This window comes from Canis aureus, chromosome 29 (assembly GCF_053574225.1).
Source record: "Canis aureus isolate CA01 chromosome 29, VMU_Caureus_v.1.0, whole genome shotgun sequence".
NCBI lineage: Eukaryota > Metazoa > Chordata > Mammalia > Carnivora > Canidae > Canis > Canis aureus.
In genome coordinates, this window is record NC_135639.1 from 1,741,218 (window position 1) to 1,762,639 (window position 21,422).

At 56.2% G+C, this 21,422-nt stretch overlaps 1 protein-coding gene across 1 annotated transcript in view; it reads left to right on the top strand.

Moving 5' to 3' along the window:
• The window catches only part of TCERG1L (transcription elongation regulator 1 like), a 186,542-nt gene that overhangs the window by 116,085 nt on the left and 49,035 nt on the right, over positions 1–21,422 (top strand). The window contains exons 5-6 of the mRNA XM_077877177.1: positions 3,812–3,903; positions 7,247–7,335. Coding sequence (XP_077733303.1) covers positions 3,812–3,903; positions 7,247–7,335 — 181 coding nt within the window. The remainder of the gene's footprint in view (positions 1–3,811; positions 3,904–7,246; positions 7,336–21,422) is intronic.

The following is a 21,422-nucleotide window of genomic DNA, read 5'->3' on the forward strand; positions in this document are numbered from 1 at the left end:
TGCATGGATGGGGAGCCTGAGACCGAGGGAGGCCACGGTTCCCCGAGTTAGAATCCAATTGAACGTCGAGTTTTCCTTTGAATTAGGACGCACCGATGCAGCTTTCCTATCCTTTTGAAGCGTTAGGTACTTTTGTCTGCAATTCATTTTAATAAATTGAAGAAAAAAATGGTTTGAATGTCTTAAAGAAAATCCTAGCGCTTTGTCCAATAGGTGCAGCCTTTGCTGAGCCGAGGGTTGGGGCTCCCACCAGACCCGCCGCCCCGTGCTGCGCCCCGGAGCTGCCCTCGGTCGGAGGCCTGACACCCTGGTGTGTTCAAGGGGCTGAGCTACGGCCCCTGCTGGCCTCCCTGACGGGCTCGGGGGGCGGGGGAGCAGCTGACGGGTCGCACCCTCCCCTGCGTGTCGCCCACAGCAGCAGGGCCGCGCTGGGTTCCACGTGAGCCGCAAATAAGTGCTTGTCGGTTGACGGATGTGGTGATTTTCAGCACAGACACCCTCCCTCCTTACAGATGTCCCCCGGCCTCTCGGCCCGACCGGGAGGAAAATCGACCACAGGCCACGGGAGAGCACTTGAGACCGCGGAGCCGGGCCAGACGGACGGGGGGGCCCGCCTGAGAGCTCTCCGCCCCGGAAACCCACGGTGACCCCGAGGCGCCCCTGCGCCCGTGGCATCATGACTCGTGCATTTTCCTCCACGAACTTGCTTTCTTGGGCACTCAGGGGAGCCTTTCCTGACCACATCGTCGGGGTTGCGGAGAGGCCGGGGCAGGGAGTTCTTGGGCGCGTCAGAGCAGCCCCCAGAAGTGGCCACGGGGAGCCGTGTGACCGCGCTTCGACGGCGGAAGGGCCCAGACGCTGACCCCGTTACGTGGGAGAGACTGAGGCACAGCGGCCGGCCCCCCACCCCCGGGGCGCCTGCGAACCCGTGTCTGTTAGGATACACGGGTCCTATAGACTCTGCACTGGGTACCACACAGGCACCTGCCCTGGGGCGTCTGGGGGCTGCGGCTGGGATTTCGGGGCCCTGACACGGTCCTCACCCCCATGGCCTGGAATGGCCGACGGCAGCTCCGGGGCTCAGGACTGATGGGAGCCCTGACCCTCGGCTCAGTCACAGGGAGCCCTGCACATCCTTGGGCTCAAAAGCCAGATTTGAACAGCTGGTTGTTACCAAGATCGACCGTTTTCAATAAAAGAAAGGTCGTGATATGTTTTCTCAGGATCGTGAGGGACCAACCCCGAGCAGCGACTCGCGTGTGCCATGAGCCCACCCCGCGCACGGCCTTGCCCACAGGCCTCCGGATGCGTGTCTCGCGGTGTGCGCTATTTACATGTGGAGGAGACCCTGACACATGCGTGGGCTCACGGTGCTGTGATCTTCCATGGGGTCGTCACGGGCTCCGTGGTGCAGGACGGCCCCACAGCCTCGTGGCGCCCTGGCACGGCCCCTTCCGTTTTGCACGGAACGCAGAGCACGGCTGGGGCTCGGCTGGGGCGGGACGTTTGCAGCCACCCTCCCGGGTCCAGGGACAGAGCAGGCCCCAGCGCGGGCGCTCGGTGCGGGGAGTCCAGGGCCACCGCCCACAGGGGGCTAGGTGCCAAGCGGAGGCTTCTCTGCGCCTTAGGCCTGCTCCGGGCTGGGTCTCCGGGGGAGGCGGGTCTCACGCTGTTCCCTGGGGCCCCTCGTGGCTGTGAGGTCCTGCCCGGGACCCGGGAGCTCCTTCAACTGTGCCCCAGGGCTCGACAGGGTCCCCGGGGGCGGCCGCCTTCCTCCTCTGGCGTCGTCTGCAGCCGCCCACCCTCTGTGGCTCTGTCCTCCGCAGGCCCCCGATGCGTCCCCGCGGGTCTCTGGCCCGCCTAGATGCTTTTCGGCCGCACGCTGTCCCGTCCCATCTGCCCAGCGCAGCAGTGAGAAGAGCGGGGGGCTCCAGAACCGCGTCTCGGGGGCCCCCTCGGTCTCGAGCACAGTCGGTGGGTGGGTGGCCGCGTGGAGGGGCCGTGGGCGGGAGCCCAGACGGGGATCCCCGGGGTCTGGTGTCCTGTGGCAGCCACGGGCTTCTCGGACGGGGCGGGGGAGGCCCTGGACCTGACTAAACCGCCAACCCTGGCTTCTTGGCTGGTTCCAGCCCAAACAGCAAATGTTCATGTTGCCGGACACCCAGGTCCTGAGCCCTCACGGCTCAAATGGGCCCTGCGGGGGGAAGCGTGGGCGAAGCGGCTTGGGCGTGGATGCTGGTGAACCAGGCCTGGTTACCGTGAGGATGACGTGTCCCCCCGTACGACATGAGACGCTGACGGAAGTGATCGTCCTGGGATTTCAAAGTGGAACCCCGACTCTCCGGAGCCACCTGGTAAACTGAGGCACGCTTGACTTTCCCCTGGCTTCCCCAGGCTGTGCCTCACTTTCTGCCGTGCTTTGCCGCCGCGTCGTGGGCAGGCGGCCCTTCCCGTCCACTGTTTTGCACGTTTAGCTCCTCCCACCATGCGGGCGAGCGCCTGGCTCTCCGTGCTGTGGGGCTGGGGCCGCGGGTAGGCAGTGCGTCCCCAGTGGAGCCCTCTTGACCACCCGGGCTCTTGGCCGCTCCTGGTACCTGGACGGGAGGTGGGCTTTGGGGAGCAATCCCTGCAGGTTCCGGAGACGTTAGCGCTGCTCCGGGCTCTGCTGATCTCCGTGAGTGATGCTACAATGTCCCACTGCCCTGAGGTTAGAATTTTCGTGGCTCAGGTTCGGTTCCCTGGTTCAGTGGAAGCTGGCGGCTCCTTCCTCGGGGCCAGTCTGGACACGGGCCCGTGCTTGGTGTTGACACGCGTCCCGGTGGTGGACACGGCTGCCCCGGGGCCCGCAGGTCGGCCCTGACCCACCTCTGGGCTCGGGACGGGCCGCCCTGCCCGCTGGACCCGGCTCTGCAGCCCAGAGGGCCCCGGGGGCAGACGTCCGCACCCCATCCCGGCCCGCGGGCCCCTTCCCACAACCGCCTTGCCAGGCTGCGCGGCCGAGAAAGCCAGAGCCGCCAGGCTAAGGTGGGGGGAAGGCGCGGCGGGCTCGTTTGACCCCCGGGCTCGGTGTGTGTGCGCGTGTGCACGTGCCTGCACACATGCATATAAGGCACTGGTCTTGCCCCTTCCTGCCACCCCGACCCTGCTGGATGGACGGATTTGTCGGTTTGCGGGGCTGGATGGCCTGGGATTTGGGTTCTTAGTATCGGCCCCACGGCTAACGGCACCGGGTCTCACCGCATCTGAACGTCTGAGGGCCGTGCACACGGTTCAGAGGAAGAGGGACCTAATCTTGGTCTCTGTGTGCAGAAGGCGCATTTTTGTCACTTCCCCCTCCCTCACCGCGGTGGTGACACCGGCGCCCGCAGTGCTAATGGGGGGGTGGGGGGTCTGAGCAGCGTGGACCCGTCAGGATGGGGACCAAGGGTGGCCCGCCCGTCCTGGCCACGAGCTAGCAAGGCCCGAGAAAGCCTGGTCCTCCTGCCCCACGCTGGCCTTCATCCTTGTCACGGAGCCCGCCGGCTGCTGGCTGCTGGCCGTCAATCCACAGCCCATGGGCCTGGTCCAGCGGCCGCAGCCAGCGGTGAGGTGGGTGGTGCGCGGGTCCAGGAGGAGTTGCCGCGGGCCTTCGGGGTCAGTGGAGGGACTTTGTCACGAGACCACGATCGAGGTCTGGGACGGCACGACTGTTCGGGGGGATGTGCGGCGTGTGCTGTGCGGCGTGGAATTTTCAAGGCCACTTTCTGTCCGTTTGGTTTTTCCAAAGTGACGCGACTGATGGGTGCTGATGACAGCTGTTTTGGTCCCGCAGATAAAAGCCGAGAGCGCAGCCGAGCGCCCTGCCCGCCCGCCCTGGTGCTGCACGCCGAGAGGAAGAGCCCGGCCAGGGACGGAGACGACAAGGTTGGTCTCGGGCCCCTGCTCGCGGTGGGTTAGGAGGACCAGGGACACGCACACACCTGTTTTCCCACCTGGGTCACATGCGGCGACGCTTTCCCGTCCGCCCCGTGAAACGGAGCCGAATCCATGGGTCGGCCCGGAGCACAGCCGGTGGATGGGTGTCCGAGGGTGCGATCCCAGCCGCCCGGCCTGCCCTGTGGGTCCTGGCTCCAGGCCTCGCGGGTCGGGGCTCCGTTTGGAGCAGCGTGGGTGGCGAGCTCGGCTCCCGCGTGCGTGGGCTGCACACTTCAGGGCTCCAGGCCGCAGCTACACAGACAGCGCCCGGGGAGGCCTGCGCACGCCTGCGTGTGATCTTATCCGTGTGTGGACCCCTCCACCCCCCACATTGGCTCTTCCTCCCCTCGTTCTCATCTTAGGCTTCTCTTTACCTTCCTTAAAATCCTAAAACGGCATTTTGAGGATTGACCATGGCGCATTCACCTTCCCGAGACCGACCCACGGGATTACATTTATCGCTACATTTGAAAATCACAAACGGCACTTAATTTGCTCTGATGTGTCAAGGATCCTGGAGGCCGGTCGGCCGCCTCAGAGTCCGGGGCACGTTCTCCTGAACCTGCTTCCGCCGGGTCCGTCTCCGCCGCGGGCCCCGTGAGCCTCCCCGTCCCTGCGGGCTCTCCTGCCCGTGTCCCCGCAAGGCCATCGCCGGGCAGCATCACCCACCGGCGTGTCCGCGCCTTCCGCGGCCGTCGCGCCAACGTCCCTTGGCCTACGTGGTCACGACTGTTAGCACGCGTTGCACGTTTGCTCCCGGATGTAGGATCCCTCTGTCGGAGATGAACATCCGTGCCGGAATTACGTATTTATTAAACAAATATCCTTTCTAGCGCCTTAACCATGTTCTGGATCCCTGGGCCCTGCGCCTCTAATTCACTTTTATCGCTTCAGCGCGGAAAGGGAGTTTTATGCCATTTTTATCACCAACAGGAAATCACAAGCAGCGTGTGCCACATGGAGAAGACCTCGGTAATTAGCGGTAGAGAATCCCAGCATTGCCAAATTTAAATGTTGGTCCCAGCCACAAATCACACCCCGCCAAATCTGCGTGAGTAATTAGCTGGGGGTAATCCGCTGCTCGGAGGCCCTCGCCGGGTTTCTAGCGTTCAATTAGCTTCATAATGAAAATCTCCCCTTGTTTTTCTAATTGGATCAGTAATATAAACTCTCGTCTCAATATATATATTTTTTAAAAACACCACTTTCTGGTGCCCCCTGGCCCCCGTTTATGTTCATTATTTATCCTGACCACTTTTTTTTTTCCCTCACAGGAGGGAAAGTCATCTTTTCCTACCCGAAAATTCTAAATGGAATTATTCTTCAACTTCAGAACGTAGGGATGATTATAGAAATTAAAGATCGTTCATTCCGTGTAATTGCCTGTGTCCGGGCGTGAACACAGGAGGAGCCTGGAGAAAGCCCAGGATGCACTCATGCAAGCTTGAGGGCCCCTCGGGTCCCGGGCATCCCTCGTCCCTCCCCGTTTGTCCTCAACCAGAGACCCCACGGGGACCTTCCTGGAGGAACACTGTCGGCGTGGGCCTCCCGTCCTTCCTCTCGGCCGCCGGCTCTGAGCACACTGTCCCACGGCCCTGACCACGGGCCCTTCCCAGTCCTCATCTCGCACACGGGCGGCTGGACACGGGGGGCGGCCCCCCAGAGCACCACGTTTCCGTGCATGGGACTTGCTTTGCCCTGGGCTCTCAGTGACACTTGGGCTTTTCTGGACTTTTGGTCCAGATCTCGTGTCTCAGTGCTCGCAGAATTCAGGTTTGCCTCTCTGGCTCGCCGGCTTGCACGGAGGCTGACGTGGCCTGCACGAGCGCCGGCCCAGGTGCATGTGGGGTTCTCTGCCCATGCCCTCCTTGCACCCGTGCCTCCTTGCACCTGCACCCTCCTTGCACCCACGCCCTCCTTGCGGCAGGTGCCCTCCCCTCACGTGGCAGCGCTAAGCCCTGCAGTCCGGACCCTCCAAACCCATGCTTAACCATCTCCTCACCCCTAGGGTGTCCCGTAACGTCCTGTAACAAGCAATGGGAGATACTGGGTTGGCATTCTTTTTTTTTTTTCCTTTCATTCAACAAATCTTGAGCTTTAGTAGCACCTGACATTCTCAGCTGAGAGCCTGGTGGTTGCTTTGAATACCATCTTGGTGTTTTTTTAATCTCACCTGAATTCTTAAGAAAGAAAGAGAGAGAGAACACAGTCTCATATTATTCTACGTTTGAGATTGAAAATGTACAAAGAGCTGGGAAAAGAAAAACCGTGTCCTCCCCACGCCGCAGCAGTTTGCATGCTCACCGCCACTCCATTTCTCTCCTTCAGCTGCTCCAGGGTCGAGATGACACTTTTTAAAAGATTCCTCATTGTGGCTTTTGTGGTTCTACCTGCAGGAATTCGGTTCTGTTTTCCCTCCGTTTGGCCGACAGCCAGCAAGGCAGCTAAAGAAGTTAATCCGGACCTTCCGTCTGCGCCTGCGTTGGTGTTATCCCCACCCCGTCCCGTCTCTCCTCCAGCCACTTTCATTTCTCTCCACATCGTATCCATGATGAACGACGAGCAAGTACCCCAGCCATGTATTTTTTCTCTTTCCCATAATAGAGAATAAATCTTCGTTTTCTCCTAGGTGATGTCATGTTCAAACCTTCTTTATCTCATCAACAGAGACACCGACCCAGAGAGATTTTCAAACCCAGCTCTGCCCCTGGAGTCCCCTGCACCATGTCATAGGCCCCCAGAGCTGAGCCCCCAGCTCGATGCTCACAGAGGGGAGACCACCCTCACCGGGTGCTGCAGGGGGGCTGGCTGGAGTCCTCCTCCTGCCGTCAGGGCCCGGCCTGAGCACACCGGGACCTCTTGCTGCTTCTGGCGTCCTCGCCAGGGGACACGGTTTTGGAAGCTCTGGGCTGCGGCCTCTGAGTTTGCAGCTCTGGGGGCCCAGCCTGTTCCTGGAGATGAATGCCACGTGATGTTTCACCCACGAGATGTTAAGGCATCCGGAGGCAATCTCTCGGTGGTCTCTGCAGAGAGTTTAGCCAATTTGGGGTAATGAGGGAGATGCCTTTGTCTGAGTCCCTCAGCACGGTCTGTTGTGCCTTCAATTCCGTATTCTCAGCGTAATTGCTCAGGCCCGTCTGCTTCGCCACCCTGAGCGGGCCGTTATCGAGTGGGTGCTGTGGGCAGGCCCGTCTGCAGGAGACACGTTATTCTTCACTTGCTTGCCTAATTGAAGATGAGCGTTTAAATTAAAAAAAAAAAAAAAGTGCTATCGTTCTCTTTCTGTTGAAAGGAGCCTCCATCGATACTCGTCACAAGAGAGGACAGTGCGGCGGAGGGCAACAGACCCGTGGCCTCTACCCCGGTGCCCGGATCCCCCTGGTAAGATGCCCCGAGACCAGTGACCAGTAGCCTCGTCCTGACCCACGCTTGCTTGTTGGCACCAAAGCGGACGTGCACGTTCCTTAGGTGATACTGTGCTTTAAAAAAATTAATTTGCGGCGCGTGGCAGGGACAGCTGCACACCGTTGTCACATTCTGCAGAAAGAAAAATAGCATTTAAGTGCTAAGGTATCTTGCTCTCGTGCATTTGCGCATCTCTATTAAAATAGTGAGCTGCTGCATATATGTCAGTGAAAGACGCCGTCTGAAGAAAACGTAGCACGCGTTGCGCTTCAAGGAGCCTTTTTCCCTCTACTCCAGGAACATAGTAACCGGATGGCTGCTAATTAGAGATGTGTCTGGCTCTCTCCAGCTGCCCTGTGAGGATTGCTGATCTTTGAGTATGCTGTACTCAAAATACCCTCCACGGGGGAGCCACTGTCTTTGGTTTTTAAAAATGTCCTTTTATAATGGAGTAATTTGGAAGCAGAATAAGAAGGTTATTATAATAAAAATTAGTTTTAAAAACCTGAAGACGAGAGGGTAGGACAGAGCTGGAAGGAACAGCTAGCCCAGACAACAGAGTCCACCGCATGGGCCTCTGCGTAGGAGCAGCCACCTGCTGATGGTCCCCCGCGTGCCATTGGCCTTGCATGGCGTCCCTGGTGACCGGCGATGCCCGAAGGAAGGGCACGTTGGGCACCTACCGGGCCCCGCGTACCTGCCCTGGTCACCTGCCTCTTGTGGTCAATCATGTTCTGACCACCCGGAGCCCTGGGCCTGTGTCCCCTCTCTGCACGGCCTGTGGTCGGTGTCGCCAGCACTGGCAGCCCCCGCCCTCTGCCTTCAGCTGCAGCCGCTCCGCACCCTGAAAACGCTGTCAGAGAAGAGCCTGCCTCCGCTCGCACACAGCGCACACCCGGCCCTCGGGCGTCCCCTCACGCGGGGAGTGTCCTGCAGCTCCGTTCAAGCCAGACCCCAGAGGCTGACGGCCCTGCCCCTCACGCTGCCGCTCTCCCCAGACCCGGGCTGTGTCTGTACATGGGCCCGGCTGACCGCCCAGGCAGGGTCCCTACAGCTTCCCTCGGGTGTGATGACGGGGTAGGATGACTCATGGAGCTTAGGAGAAAGGTTGACCCGTGGTTACAGTCTTGTTAGGAAGGATGGGACTCAGGAACAGCCCCACAGCAGGTGGAGCTGTGTGGGGCCGTCCGGGAGCTCCCGTGCCCCTGAGAGCACCACCCACAGGACCCGAGTGTTCAGGGACCAGGAGCTCTCCCAACGTCCTTACTGATGGGGCTGCCCCCTGAGCGAGCTGGCTGGGCGGTAGGTGGCACAGTCACCCTCCTGCAGGACATCGGAGCCCCGCATGGGCCTGGACAGGCTCCACGGCCCGAGGATGCACTTGCTGAGTGGGAATGAGGCCTGTGGGCTGGCACCTGCGCTTGCATCCCCGCCGGAGCAGAGAAGCTGCGCTCCTCCGTGTGTGCTTCCCGGACTCAGTTCCACCGGGAGCGGAGCCCCTTGGTGTGTGGGGCAGCTCTTGGGTTAAGGGTGTGCATGTTGACGGAGCCCCCGCACGCCTGAGGGGTCGGTTTGCACGTCCCCCGACGCGGAGGATGGACCCCTGACCTTGGGGGTGAAGGGGCCCCCTCGCCTTCATTCTCCGGTGGGGAGGTGGCTTCGCGTCGGCGCGGCCTGACCTCCTCATTTGTCTTGACGTCACGTGTGGGAGCCTTGGTTGCAGCTCACGTGTCCCACTCCGCTGTTGGCCACCAGGAAGCCTCTCCCGCCCGGGGTGCTGGGCCGGCCTCACCTTCCCTCCGCTGCTGCCCCTTGTTCTGGGCTTTGCTGCTGTTGGGCTTGTTCTTCGGGTCAGTCAGTTCTCAGGCAGGCGGAGGGCAGGGGGCCCCATGGGAGGATGGGACCCTGGCGCCATCACCTGTGTCCTCCCGGCCACCTGCGTGTCAGGGCATCTGACTCTGCCCGCACACGTCGTGGACACCCTCATCGGATGCAGACGGTTCCAGGAATGCACCTTCACCCCTCTGACCAGGACGGCTTGATGCTCAGGTGTTGCGTGTGGACGCGGGCTCGGGGGACCGTGCGGTGTGACCGGGTCCCTTGGACCTGAGCTGGGGATGCAGGCACGTCCTGCAGGTGCTGGCGGGTGACCCGAGGAGCTCTGTGGTTTCACTAAGCGCCTCTCTTTACTTCTCATGGTGAGATGCCGGGGCTCCCTGCTCAAGTCTTGGGGAATCCAGTTCTTGTTCTTGCCCCAAAGGCACGTGCTCTGCGCGGTGGTCCCGTCGGTCAGGAGGCCCCACCGCTGTCCTCAGAAGTGGACCCTCCTCCTAATCCTCCGGGGCGAAGGGTGAGGGCTCAGGCTGCCAGCTCAGGTCAGATCTGAGAACTAGACCTCACCTGTGGGACCTGAGCCTTGACGTCAGACCAACATTCTCCAGGGAAAACTTGGGATTTCTAGAAGACTCTAGAAGCTTCAGGGTACATGGGGCAAACCCAACAGGCTTGGAAAAGACTCCTCTGGACCATCACAGAGCTGGGGGCGGAGGCAGCTGGTATCACAATAAAGAAGTAAAGAGCTTTGGAATCTACTCAAAACACGTAAAAATGGAAATCAAAATATTCTTATTCTCTTCGCTTTTTTGCTCTGGTCACATTTTGACCAAATCGGAGCTTGAGAAGTTGAATGCGTGGGAGGACGGAGGGTCGGTCAGAGCCTAACTGCTCGGATGTGGCGGAGAAGGACACACTTGCTGCGGGAGGTTGAAAGCTTCGCTCGCTGGGGGACCTCGGGGAAAACCGCCTGGACTGGGAACCTCCTGGTTCCGCGCGGGAGGGCTGAGGAGCGCGGTGGGGGCCCCAGCGAAGAAGCGGCTCTCTTGATTGTTTGTTTTTAAGATTTTATTTATTTGTTCATGAGAGACACAGAGAGAGGCAGAGACCCAGGCAGAGGGAGCAGCAGGCTCCCTGTGGGGAGCCCGATGCGGGACTCGATCCCAGGAGCCACCCAGGCATCCCTCCCATGATTATTCCTGTGTGTGACCGGCTGTCCTCTCTGCCAAGAGACACGGCCTGAGGCACCGCCTTCATCACGTTAGCATCACATGAAGCACCGGAGAAATGCCAGGTCAGTGCCGGACACACAGGGCAAGAGGGACCCCTCGTCCTTCCAGCTGCTGCCAGCATGACCCCTGGATGCGGCTTCAGAGCCCAGAAAAACTTCTTGGGCCAACTCTGCTCCCCAGAAGCTCATGTAGCTTGATGCCACGGGGAAGTCTTAAGGATGCCGTCACCTGGGGCGCGAAGCCTGCATCTGCACCTTCATAGGAGGTGACATCCCATCCGCCTCGAAATGCAAGAGGGAGTCGTGGGGAGAGACGCGATGTAATCTGAGCTGTTCTTTCCAATCTGCTCCTGCCTCGGGTGGGCTGGTTCTAGAACAGCGCTGTTCAGTGTCTCACGGATTTCTGTTTCTCCATTTCTCCTGCTCCTCGTCCTCCTCCTTTTGTATAATCTGGCTTTGGACCCACATGGCAATTCCGGCGGCAGCTGAGCTACTCCACTACTGGAAAGTAATTAGATCGTGCTCCTCGGGATTGTCGAAGACACGAAAAAAATAATAAAAAAAAAATGTTCAAGTGTAAAGCTCATGAGCTTTTGGCTCAAATGACCATCAATGGTGGTGCCAATGATTAGAGTTTTAAAATTCGTCAAAAGATTATGGATTTACGAGCAATTCACTATTTTTGTGAATTTTGTTTTTAAAAAAAAAAGCAAAAAAAAACTAAAAAAAAAAGCAAAAATAAATAAATAAATAAATAAATAAAACTAAACTAATATCTCTAAACTAATATCTAATAATATCTCTAATATCTAATCTAATATCTAATATCTAATCTAATAATATCTAATATCTAATAATCTAATAATAATCTAATAATAATCTAATCTAATAATATCTAATATCTAATAATAATAATCTCTAATATCTAATCTAATATCTAATATCTAATCTAATAATATCTAATAATATCTCTAAACTAATATCTCTAAACTCATATCTCTCAATAGTAACTCTGAATGTGAACGGGCTTAATGACCCCATCAAAAGGCGCAGGGTTTCAGACTGGATAAAAAAGCAGGACCCATCTATTTGCTGTCTACAAGAGACTCATTTTAGACAGAAGGACACCTACAGCCTGAAAATAAAAGGTTGGAGAACCATTTACCATTCGAATGGTCCTCAAAAGAAAGCAGGGGTAGCCATCCTTATATCAGATAAAGTAAAATTTACCCCAAAGACTGTAGTGAGAGATGAAGAGGGACACTATATCATACTTAAAGGATCTATTCAACAAGAGGACTTAACAATCCTCAATATATATGCTCCGAATGTGGGAGCTGCCAAATATATAAATCAATTATTAACCAAAGTGAAGAAATACTTAGATAATAATACACTTATACTTGGTGACTTCAATCTAGCTCTTTCTATACTCGATAGGTCTTCTAAGCACAACATCTCCAAAGAAACGAGAGCTTTAAATGATACACTGGACCAGATGGATTTCACAGATATCTACAGAACTTTACATCCAAACTCAACTGAATACACATTCTTCTCAAGCGCACATGGAACTTTCTCCAGAATAGACCACATATTGGGTCACAAATCGGGTCTGAACCGATACCAAAAGATTGGGATTGTCCCCTGCATATTCTCGGACCATAATGCCTTGAAATTAGAACTAAATCACAACAAGAAGTTTGGAAGGACCTCAAACACATGGAGGTTAAGGACCATCCTGCTAAAAGATAAAAGGGTCAACCAGGAAATTAAGGAAGAATTAAAAAGATTCATGGAAACTAATGAGAATGAAGATACAACCGTTCAAAATCTTTGGGATGCAGCAAAAGCAGTCCTAAGGGGGAAATACATCGCAATACAAGCATCCATTCAAAAACTGGAAAGAACTCAAATACAAAAGCTAACCTTACACATAAAGGAGCTAGAGAAAAAACAGCAAATAGATCCTACACCCAAGAGAAGAAGGGAGCTAATAAAGATTCGAGCAGAACTCAACGAAATCGAGACCAGAAGAACTGTGGAACAGATCAACAAAACCAGGAGTTGGTTCTTTGAAAGAATTAATAAGATAGATAAACCATTAGCCAGCCTTATTAAAAAGAAGAGAGAGAAGACTCAAATTAATAAAATCATGAATGAGAAAGGAGAGATCACTACCAACACCAAGGAAATACAAACAATTTTAAAAACATATTATGAACAGCTATACGCCAATAAATTAGGCAATCTAGAAGAAATGGACGCATTCCTGGAAAGCCACAAACTACCAAAACTGGAACAGGAAGAAATAGAAAACCTGAACAGGCCAATAACCAGGGAGGAAATTGAAGCAGTCATCAAAAACCTCCCAAGACACAAGAGTCCAGGGCCAGATGGCTTCCCAGGAGAATTTTATCAAACGTTTAAAGAAGAAATCATACCTATTCTCCTAAAGCTGTTTGGAAAGATAGAAAGAGATGGAGTACTTCCAAATTCGTTCTATGAGGCCAGCATCACCTTAATTCCAAAGCCAGACAAAGACCCCGCCAAAAAGGAGAATTACAGACCAATATCCCTGATGAACATGGATGCAAAAATTCTCAACAAGATACTGGCCAATAGGATCCAACAGTACATTAAGAAAATTATTCACCATGACCAAGTAGGATTTATCCCTGGGACACAAGGCTGGTTCAACACCCGTAAAACAATCAATGTGATTCATCATATCAGCAAGAGAAAAACCAAGAACCATATGATCCTCTCATTGGATGCAGAGAAAGCATTTGACAAAATACAGCATCCATTCCTGATCAAAACTCTTCAGAGTGTAGGGATAGAGGGAACATTCCTCGACATCTTAAAAGCCATCTATGAAAAGCCCACAGCAAATATCATTCTCAATGGGGAAGCACTGGGAGCCTTTCCCCTAAGATCAGGAACAAGACAGGGATGTCCACTCTCACCACTGCTGTTCAACATAGTACTGGAAGTCCTAGCCTCAGCAATCAGACAACAAAAAGACATTAAAGGCATTCAAATTGGCAAAGAAGAAGTCAAACTCTCCCTCTTCGCCGATGACATGATACTCTACATAGAAAACCCAAAAGTCTCCACCCCAAGATTGCTAGAACTCATACAGCAATTCGGTAGCGTGGCAGGATACAAAATCAATGCCCAGAAGTCAGTGGCATTTCTATACACTAACAATGAGACTGAAGAAAGAGAAATTAAGGAGTCAATCCCATTTACAATTGCACCCAAAAGCATAAGATACCTAGGAATAAACCTCACCAAAGATGTAAAGGATCTATACCCTCAAAACTATAGAACACTTCTGAAAGAAATTGAGGAAGACACAAAGAGATGGAAAAATATTCCATGCTCATGGATTGGCAGAATTAATATTGTGAAAATGTCAATGTTACCCAGGGCAATATACACGTTTAATGCAATCCCTATCAAAATACCATGGACTTTCTTCAGAGAGTTAGAACAAATTATTTTAAGATTTGTGTGGAATCAGAAAAGACCCCGAATAGCCAGGGGAATTTTAAAAAAGAAAACCATATCTGGGGGCATCACAATGCCAGATTTCAGGTTGTACTACAAAGCTGTGGTCATCAAGACAGTGTGGTACTGGCACAAAAACAGACACATAGATCAGTGGAACAGAATAGAGAATCCAGAAGTGGACCCTGAACTTTATGGGCAACTAATATTCGATAAAGGAGGAAAGACTATCCATTGGAAGAAAGACAGTCTCTTCAATAAATGGTGCTGGGAACATTGGACATCCACATGCAGAAGAATGAAACTAGACCACTCTCTTTCACCATACACCAAGATAAACTCAAAATGGATGAAAGATCTAAATGTGAGACAAGATTCCATCAAAATCCTAGAGAAGAACACAGGCAACACCCTTTTTGAACTCGGCCATAGTAACTTCTTGCAAGATACATCCACGAAGGCAAAAGAAACAAAAGCAAAAATGAACTATTGGGACTTCATCAAGATAAGAAGCTTTTGCACAGCAAAGGATACAGTCAACAAAACTCAAAGACAACCTACAGAATGGGAGAAGATATTTGCAAATGACATATCAGATAAAGGGCTAGTTTCCAAGATCTATAAAGAACTTATTAAACTCAACACCAAAGAAACAAACAATCCAATCATGAAATGGGCAAAAGACATGAACAGAAACCTCACAGAGGAAGACATAGACATGGCCAACATGCATATGAGAAAATGCTCTGCATCACTTGCCATCAGGGAAATACAAATCAAAACTACAATGAGATACCACCTCACACCAGTGAGAATGGGGAAAATTAACAAGGCAGGAAACAACAAATGTTGGAGAGGATGCGGAGAAAAGGGAACCCTCTTACACTGTTGGTGGGAATGTGAACTGGTGCAGCCACTCTGGAAAACTGTGTGGAGGTTCCTCAAACAGTTAAAAATATACCTGCCCTACGACCCAGCAATTGCACTGTTGGGGATTTACCCCAAAGATACAAATGCAATGAAACGCCGGGACACCTGCACCCCGATGTTTCTAGCAGCAATGGCCACGATAGCCAAACTGTGGAAGGAGCCTCGGTGTCCAACAAAAGATGAATGGATAAAGAAGATGTGGTTTATGTATACAATGGAATATTACTCAGCTATTAGAAATGACAAATACCCATCATTTGCTTCAACGTGGATGGAACTGGAGGGTATTATGCTGAGTGAAGTAAGTCAGTCGGAGAAGGACAAACATTATATGTTCTCATTCATTTGGGGAATATAAATAATAGTGAAAGGGAAAATAAGGGAAGGGAGAAGAAATGTGTGGGAAATATCAGAAAGGGAGACAGAACGTAAAGACTGCTAACTCTGGGAAACAAACTAGGGGTGGTAGAAGGGGAGGAGGGCGGGGGGTGGGAGTGAATGGGTGACGGGCACTGGGTGTTATTCTGTATGTTAGTAAATTGAACACCAATAAAAAATACATTAAAAAAAAAAAAAGCAAAAATAAATAAATAAATAAATAAATAAATAAATGAATAAATAAATAGCACCTGTGGTTTTGAAGCAAGACCATTTTCTGAAAAGTCAAGGTTGACGGAGCGAAAGCTTTATGTCCGTGATGCCTTCAAAGCAAAACCCGGAGTCCTCTTCACAGCAGCTCAGGAAGAGGCGAGAGCACGCTCAGGACAGACCAGCGTGCGGCCCTGGCGGGAGGCTGACTCGGCCAGCAGGTGCACCTCCCGGCGAGGTCACGCCTGCGGCTGCTGTGAGGACAAGCGGGGACGCAGCCCAAGTGCGTGGGGGGCTGTGGCCACGGAGGGGGCTGGGACCTGGGGCCCAATGTGGCTGCGGACAAGCCGGCGGCACGTGTGGCCTTCTGCCTTGGAGCAGGAGGGCATCCCCTGAGCAGGTGATGGGGGGCGCGACCCCCCAGGCACACTCCCTGCTCCGTCTGACTTCACGTGAATACCGTGCTTTTCATTCTGGCTTTATTCGCTATTTTAGCCCCCTGTTGAGGGACCTTTTAATTCACTCATAACTATTTTTTTTTAAAGATTTAATTTATTTATTCATGAGAGACCTAGAGAGAGAGGCAGAAACACAGGCAGAGGGAGAAGCAGGCTCCATGCAGGGAGCCGGGCTGCCCTCACTTATAACTATTAATTCACGGAGCAGGATGTTTTAAAAGCAGATTCTCTAGAATTTTCTGACGATAGATAGTGGACACGTTTGACTTTAGAAGAATTAATATAGGGACCCCTGGGTGGCTCAGCGGTTGAGCACTTGCCCTTGGCCCAGGGCGTGACCCCGGGATCGAGTCCCACATCGGGCTCCCTGCATGGAGCCTGCTTTTCTCTCTGCCTGTGTCTCTCATGAATAAATAAATAAAATCTTTAAAAAAAAAAAAAAAGAATATAAAAAAAATGTTCTTGGGGGAAGTTGGTGGAAGTTTTCCAGAAAGAAAGGAGAATGTCCCAAAGCATCATACGTGTGGCTGGTGTTTGACGAGAGCAAAGCCATCGGAGAGTGCAGAGAAGAGGGTGCTGGGCTGGCCACGTGACCCACGCACCGTCACTGCCTCGCACACGTGGCCAAGAGAGGCCGAATGTCCCTCCGTCCCCCTAGCATCATCGAGTGTTTCATTCATTTGGGGAGGGGCGGGGAGACGTTACTTGTGCAGAGGGGACTCTGAGGTTCAGGGACATGTCAGAGAGCGTAGTTCAGGCGGAGGGTCGGGCCGGGAGGAGGCTGCCGTTCAGATCCGCGTCCAAGAGCCAGCAGCTCCGGGCAGGGGGCGGACGTGCCACTGCCGCTCACGGGATGTCGTCGCTCCGCCTGGGGGGGGGACATGACAGCCAAGCCCTGGTGCCGTGGGCGGGCCCTGCGGCTGCCGGAGCCGGACCCTGGTGGCCTCCAGGGTGCAGGGGGGTCTCAACGTGAATCTCCAGAAAGGTCGTGCCCCAAAGCCCTGAAGCATGGCCTACACGGAGCCCCTGGGGCCCTTGTTCTGGGAAGAGCAAGGGGGGCGGCCCTGGGCCTTGTGCCGGGGTCGAGAACGAGCGACTGCCCCCGGGGAGGCTGGACCGACGGCCGCGGGACGCCGCAGCGGGAGCCCAGCTCGGCGCTGACTGCCTGGCGCCCTCACGCTGCTCACTCGAAGGGGGGAAAAGAAGTGTCCGCGCAGGAAGCGCAGCCGGGTGGAGCGCTGCGACCTGACGGTGTGCAGGGTGGGGGGGACCTGGGCGACTGGCTCCTCCCACCCGTCTCCTGGGCCCAGCGCCGCGCCCCTGCCTCTCTGCCCACTGCGGCTTCTCGTCCTCGGAGGGCGGGGGCCGCGGCCCCGTTGCTCCCTTAGGAACAGAGGCCCCGGGGTGCCGAGCTGCCCCCTCGGCCGTCTGGGCCATCGGGGCCGTGCGCCGACAGCCTCCTGTGCTTCCAGGGGCAGCAGCCACGCTTCCCAGTGTCTGGAATGACACAGCGATGTCACCAGCCTGACCGGTCGTCGCAAGAGACAGCGAGGCCCCCGGCCTAGAGCGGAGCGCACACGTGCTGGCACGAGCATTTCCCCACGGGGGCCGAGCCCTCGTCGGCGGGAACAGGTGTTCACCTGTGTGCTCCTCCCTGAGTCGGCCCCGTGGGGTGGGCGCTGCCGCCGGGGACAGGGGGATGGGGAACGACTGAGTACGTCCCAGTCTCCCAGCGCTCAAGACTCCAGGCCAGGACCTTGCTGCTGACGCCCGCTGCCCCGCCTCCCGCGCCCAGCCTTCTCCGACACCAGCCGGCGGCCCCGGGCGTCACCCCGCGTGACCCTGTCTACCTGGAGGCGGCTCAGGCCCCGCACGCAGGTCAGGGGCTCCGGCCCACGGCGCTGCCCCTGCCCACCGGAGACACCCGTCCAAGTGCAGGCTGTCGCCTCTGCTTGGGTCCGACCGGCGCCGGATCCCAGGTTCCCGCGCCCCCTCCTCCGGCTGGACTGATGCGCTAGAGCCGTTCAGGGAACTCGGCATTTTCCTTACTAGGTGACCGGTTGATTCTCAGAGGGCGCAACCTGGGAACAGCCGGATGGGAGACATGCCCGGGGGGGAGGGGGGCGCGAGGAGCTTCCACACCCTCTCCGGGCGGGGGGCACTGTCTCCCAGGCCCCACGTGATCCCCAGCCCACAGGTCTCTGGTCCCCCTCCTTCTGGGTTTTCACGGAGGCCTCATCATGTAGGCGGGATTGACTGACCATTGGCCAAGGGTGGTGGATCCAACCCCCAGACCCACTCCTGTCCCCAGGGGTGGGGAAGTTCCAACCCTCCAGTCAGGTGGTTGGTTCTCCAGGCCGCCTGCCCCACCCCGAGGATCCCAGAGCCACCCCATTACCATAAAGAGCTTGTGATGCCAGTAACAGGAGCCCGTCCCACTGTGTCAGGAAACCCCAGGATTTTAGGAGCACCGTGCCGGGACGGGGACAAGCCCAAGTATGCGTTTCTCGCCCCAGATCCTGCAGTCACAGGAGGGAAGGTGGAGGGAGGTCTGTGCTCCCTCCTCCGTGCATCGCTGCCCCCAGCCCAACGTGCACAGTCAGCCCTTCCTGGAGACGCGGAGGGGTGAGGCGGGGCGGGGGGAGCGAACCCAGGCCCTGCTTTTATTTGGTCCCGAGCCCTGAGCCCTGGGGTGAGACCCAGGGGACGCCGGGCGCTGTGCCCTCAGGACAGTCCCTCCGGAACGGGCACGCGGGGGAGCAAATCAGGTGCACAGAGGGAGGGACCCAACGCGAGTGTCACCCCCTCCCCGCCCGGAGCCAGCAGCCCTGGGGGGCCCGTCGGAAGGTGACCGGGGTCCCCTGCAGCCAGCCTGGCTCCTCTCGAGGGGGTCCTGAGCCTCATCCGTTAGGGGGCTCTGTCCCAGACTCAACTAACGCTGAGGTGCTCGTGATGTCCCCTGGGGTACGGGGGCGGGTGCAAGAGAAGGGGGGATAAGGCCGCTGTCCGGGAATTACGCGGCCTGGCTGAGGAAGGTGAACGCACACCTATTAACATGTGCATACACGATACATACGGTTACTTTTGCAGTCGCAGCTGGCTCCCTCCCGTTGAAGGTGACGCAGCCCGCGCGTGGGCAGATGTCCCTTGGGGGAGCACGGTTATTTACCCCGCCACCAGCTCTCGGGTTCAATTCACGCCTGTCCCTGCGGCACCGGGAGTGGGTCCTTTGCAGCCGGGTTCCCCGGGGGGAGGACCAGGCGGAGAGCAGGTTAGCAGCCCTCCGCGGCGACGCTTGGAGCTCAGGAGAGCCCTCCTCCCCGGACTGCTCTGGTCTGTGCTGAAGTGATAGTTGGTTTTTGTTGGAAACCAAGACACGGGGAGGAATCCAGGTGGGTCCCACAGGCCCTGCGGGAGGTCGGTCCCACCTGGGCGGCGCCCATCTGACTCTCTGCACTACAGGAGGCCAGGCACCCAGGGGTCCCTCTACACCACGCGGCCTAGCCCTGCGGTGCTCCAGTGTCCCTGCTTCCTAATTCCCAGCCCTCCGGCCTCTAACAAAGCCAGGGGTCCTGGCATCCTGCTTCCACGTCCCCACGGTTAGAATAATGCAGATTTCCATTCTAACCTCCCCACACACATGCACAGTGTAACTGAGGCCACCTGGGGTCAAGGACAGGTCTGGAGGGAGGGCGAGAGGTCAGCTCGAGGGCAGGTCACCGTCCTTCCACCTGCGGTGCCAGCCCTGGCCAATGCCTGCAGGCCCGGCACTGAGGGTTTGGGTCACTGCGGCCTGGAGGCAGGTCTGAGGCTGGAGCCCAGGACACAGAGGGCCCAAGGAGAGCCCCCTGACCAGTCTGCCACAAAACCAGAGGTTTCAGCTCCACAGATTGATCATCTCGTAATTCTGCAGGTCAGAAGGCCCATCTGGGTCTCAACGGGACTAAAATCCAGGTGTGGGACGGGCCATGTTCCTTCTGGAGGCCCCAGGGGAGAGGCTGGTCCCTGCTCCTTCCAGCTTCTGGGACCGATTGCCTTTCTTAGTCCTTCCTCCGTCCCTGAGCCCCTCAGCCTGGGGCGCCCCCATCTCCCTCCCTCACCCCCACCCCCATGGGTGTCTGACCTCTGCTTCCGTGACCTCTCCTCCTCCGACTAGGCCTCTCCTGCCCAGACAATCCAGGGCCATCTCCCATCTCAAGACACTAACTTACATCTGCAAAGCATCCCCTTGCCCTGCAGGGTCACCCATTCCCAGGTCTAGGGGTTAAGATGAGGACGTCGTAGGGGCCGTCACCCTGCCCATCACACCCATGAACCCGGCCCAGCCGGGACAGTGAACCCGACCGACGATCGCAGCATCGCTTCTGGGAAGGAGCCTGGCCTGTTCACAGTTCCCAGAGCATGGGTTCGGCCCCTGAGCCCTCGGCATGGTCCGTGGGAAATGTGTAGCTGTGAGCATGCAGATCCGGGGTGGAGGCATTTCCTCGGTGCAGAGCAGAGTGGCCGGTGCCGGCCGGCTCCTCCCGATGGCAGACAGACAGCCGTGCCCGTCCAGCCGGGCAAGGGAGCAGCGGTTACCAGGGACGAAGGCAGTGCCCGGCAGGCGGCTCCCTGTTGGTCAGAGGCCCCGTCAGAGGAAATCCCATGGCCGGAGGGTCCCAGCACCTGTGGTTTTCGCTCTCAGTCCCAGCTCTGGGGTCCCCTGGGGCCGTGGGGCTCTGGAAGGCCAGTCTGAGGAGCTGAGGCCCAGGGAGGGAGGCAGACGTGCCCAAGGGGAACCTTCCAGGAGCCCAGCCCAGCGGTGGGCCTTGGTGCCAGCACAGGGCTGCTGCTCTGCTCCATCCTGGGCCCAAGCCCGGGACGGAGGCAGAGGCCAGACTGGTGGCCTCGAGGGGCCACGTTCGTTGGGTGGCTGTGCAGCCCGACCCGGGTTCCCGCAGGCCGACCTTACAGACCCGCTCACACTGCTTAGGAACAGACCCCGTCCTTTCTTTCTCGTATCTGTCTTCACTTCTTATCATCTTTTCTCCTCTCTAATAGCCTTCGACAGAGACGGGGTCTTAAAATTGGGATATTATTCCTTCTGGAGATTTTGGGTTCTTCTGTGTGAAAACACAAAGCTTAATTCTTTGCTCTTCTAGAAACAAACTGGACGGTGGGAGCCGGGGTTGCTCATCACAGCAGCCCGTTTACTGTCGGTGACGCCGGGAGTGTGGGCTCGCATGTGGCCCGATGGCCCGTGAGTCGGGAGTGTTTACGGGGAAGCCCCCTCGAATCACGGGGTCCCTGGGTCGGTGGTCAGTGGCCCGGAGCGCGGGCACGTTACAGCAGAGACAGGTGGCGAGCCGGGAGGAGCTTGGACCTCCAGGGACCCTGACAAGCTCCTTGCTTTGCTCGACTTTGCTGTCCTTCCTGGTGAGAGGACGGTCAGCATAGTACCTGCCTCTTAGTCAAGTGGGAAAGCAGGAGAAGCTCTGTAAAGTCCCCTAAAAAGCCAGGCACGGTCG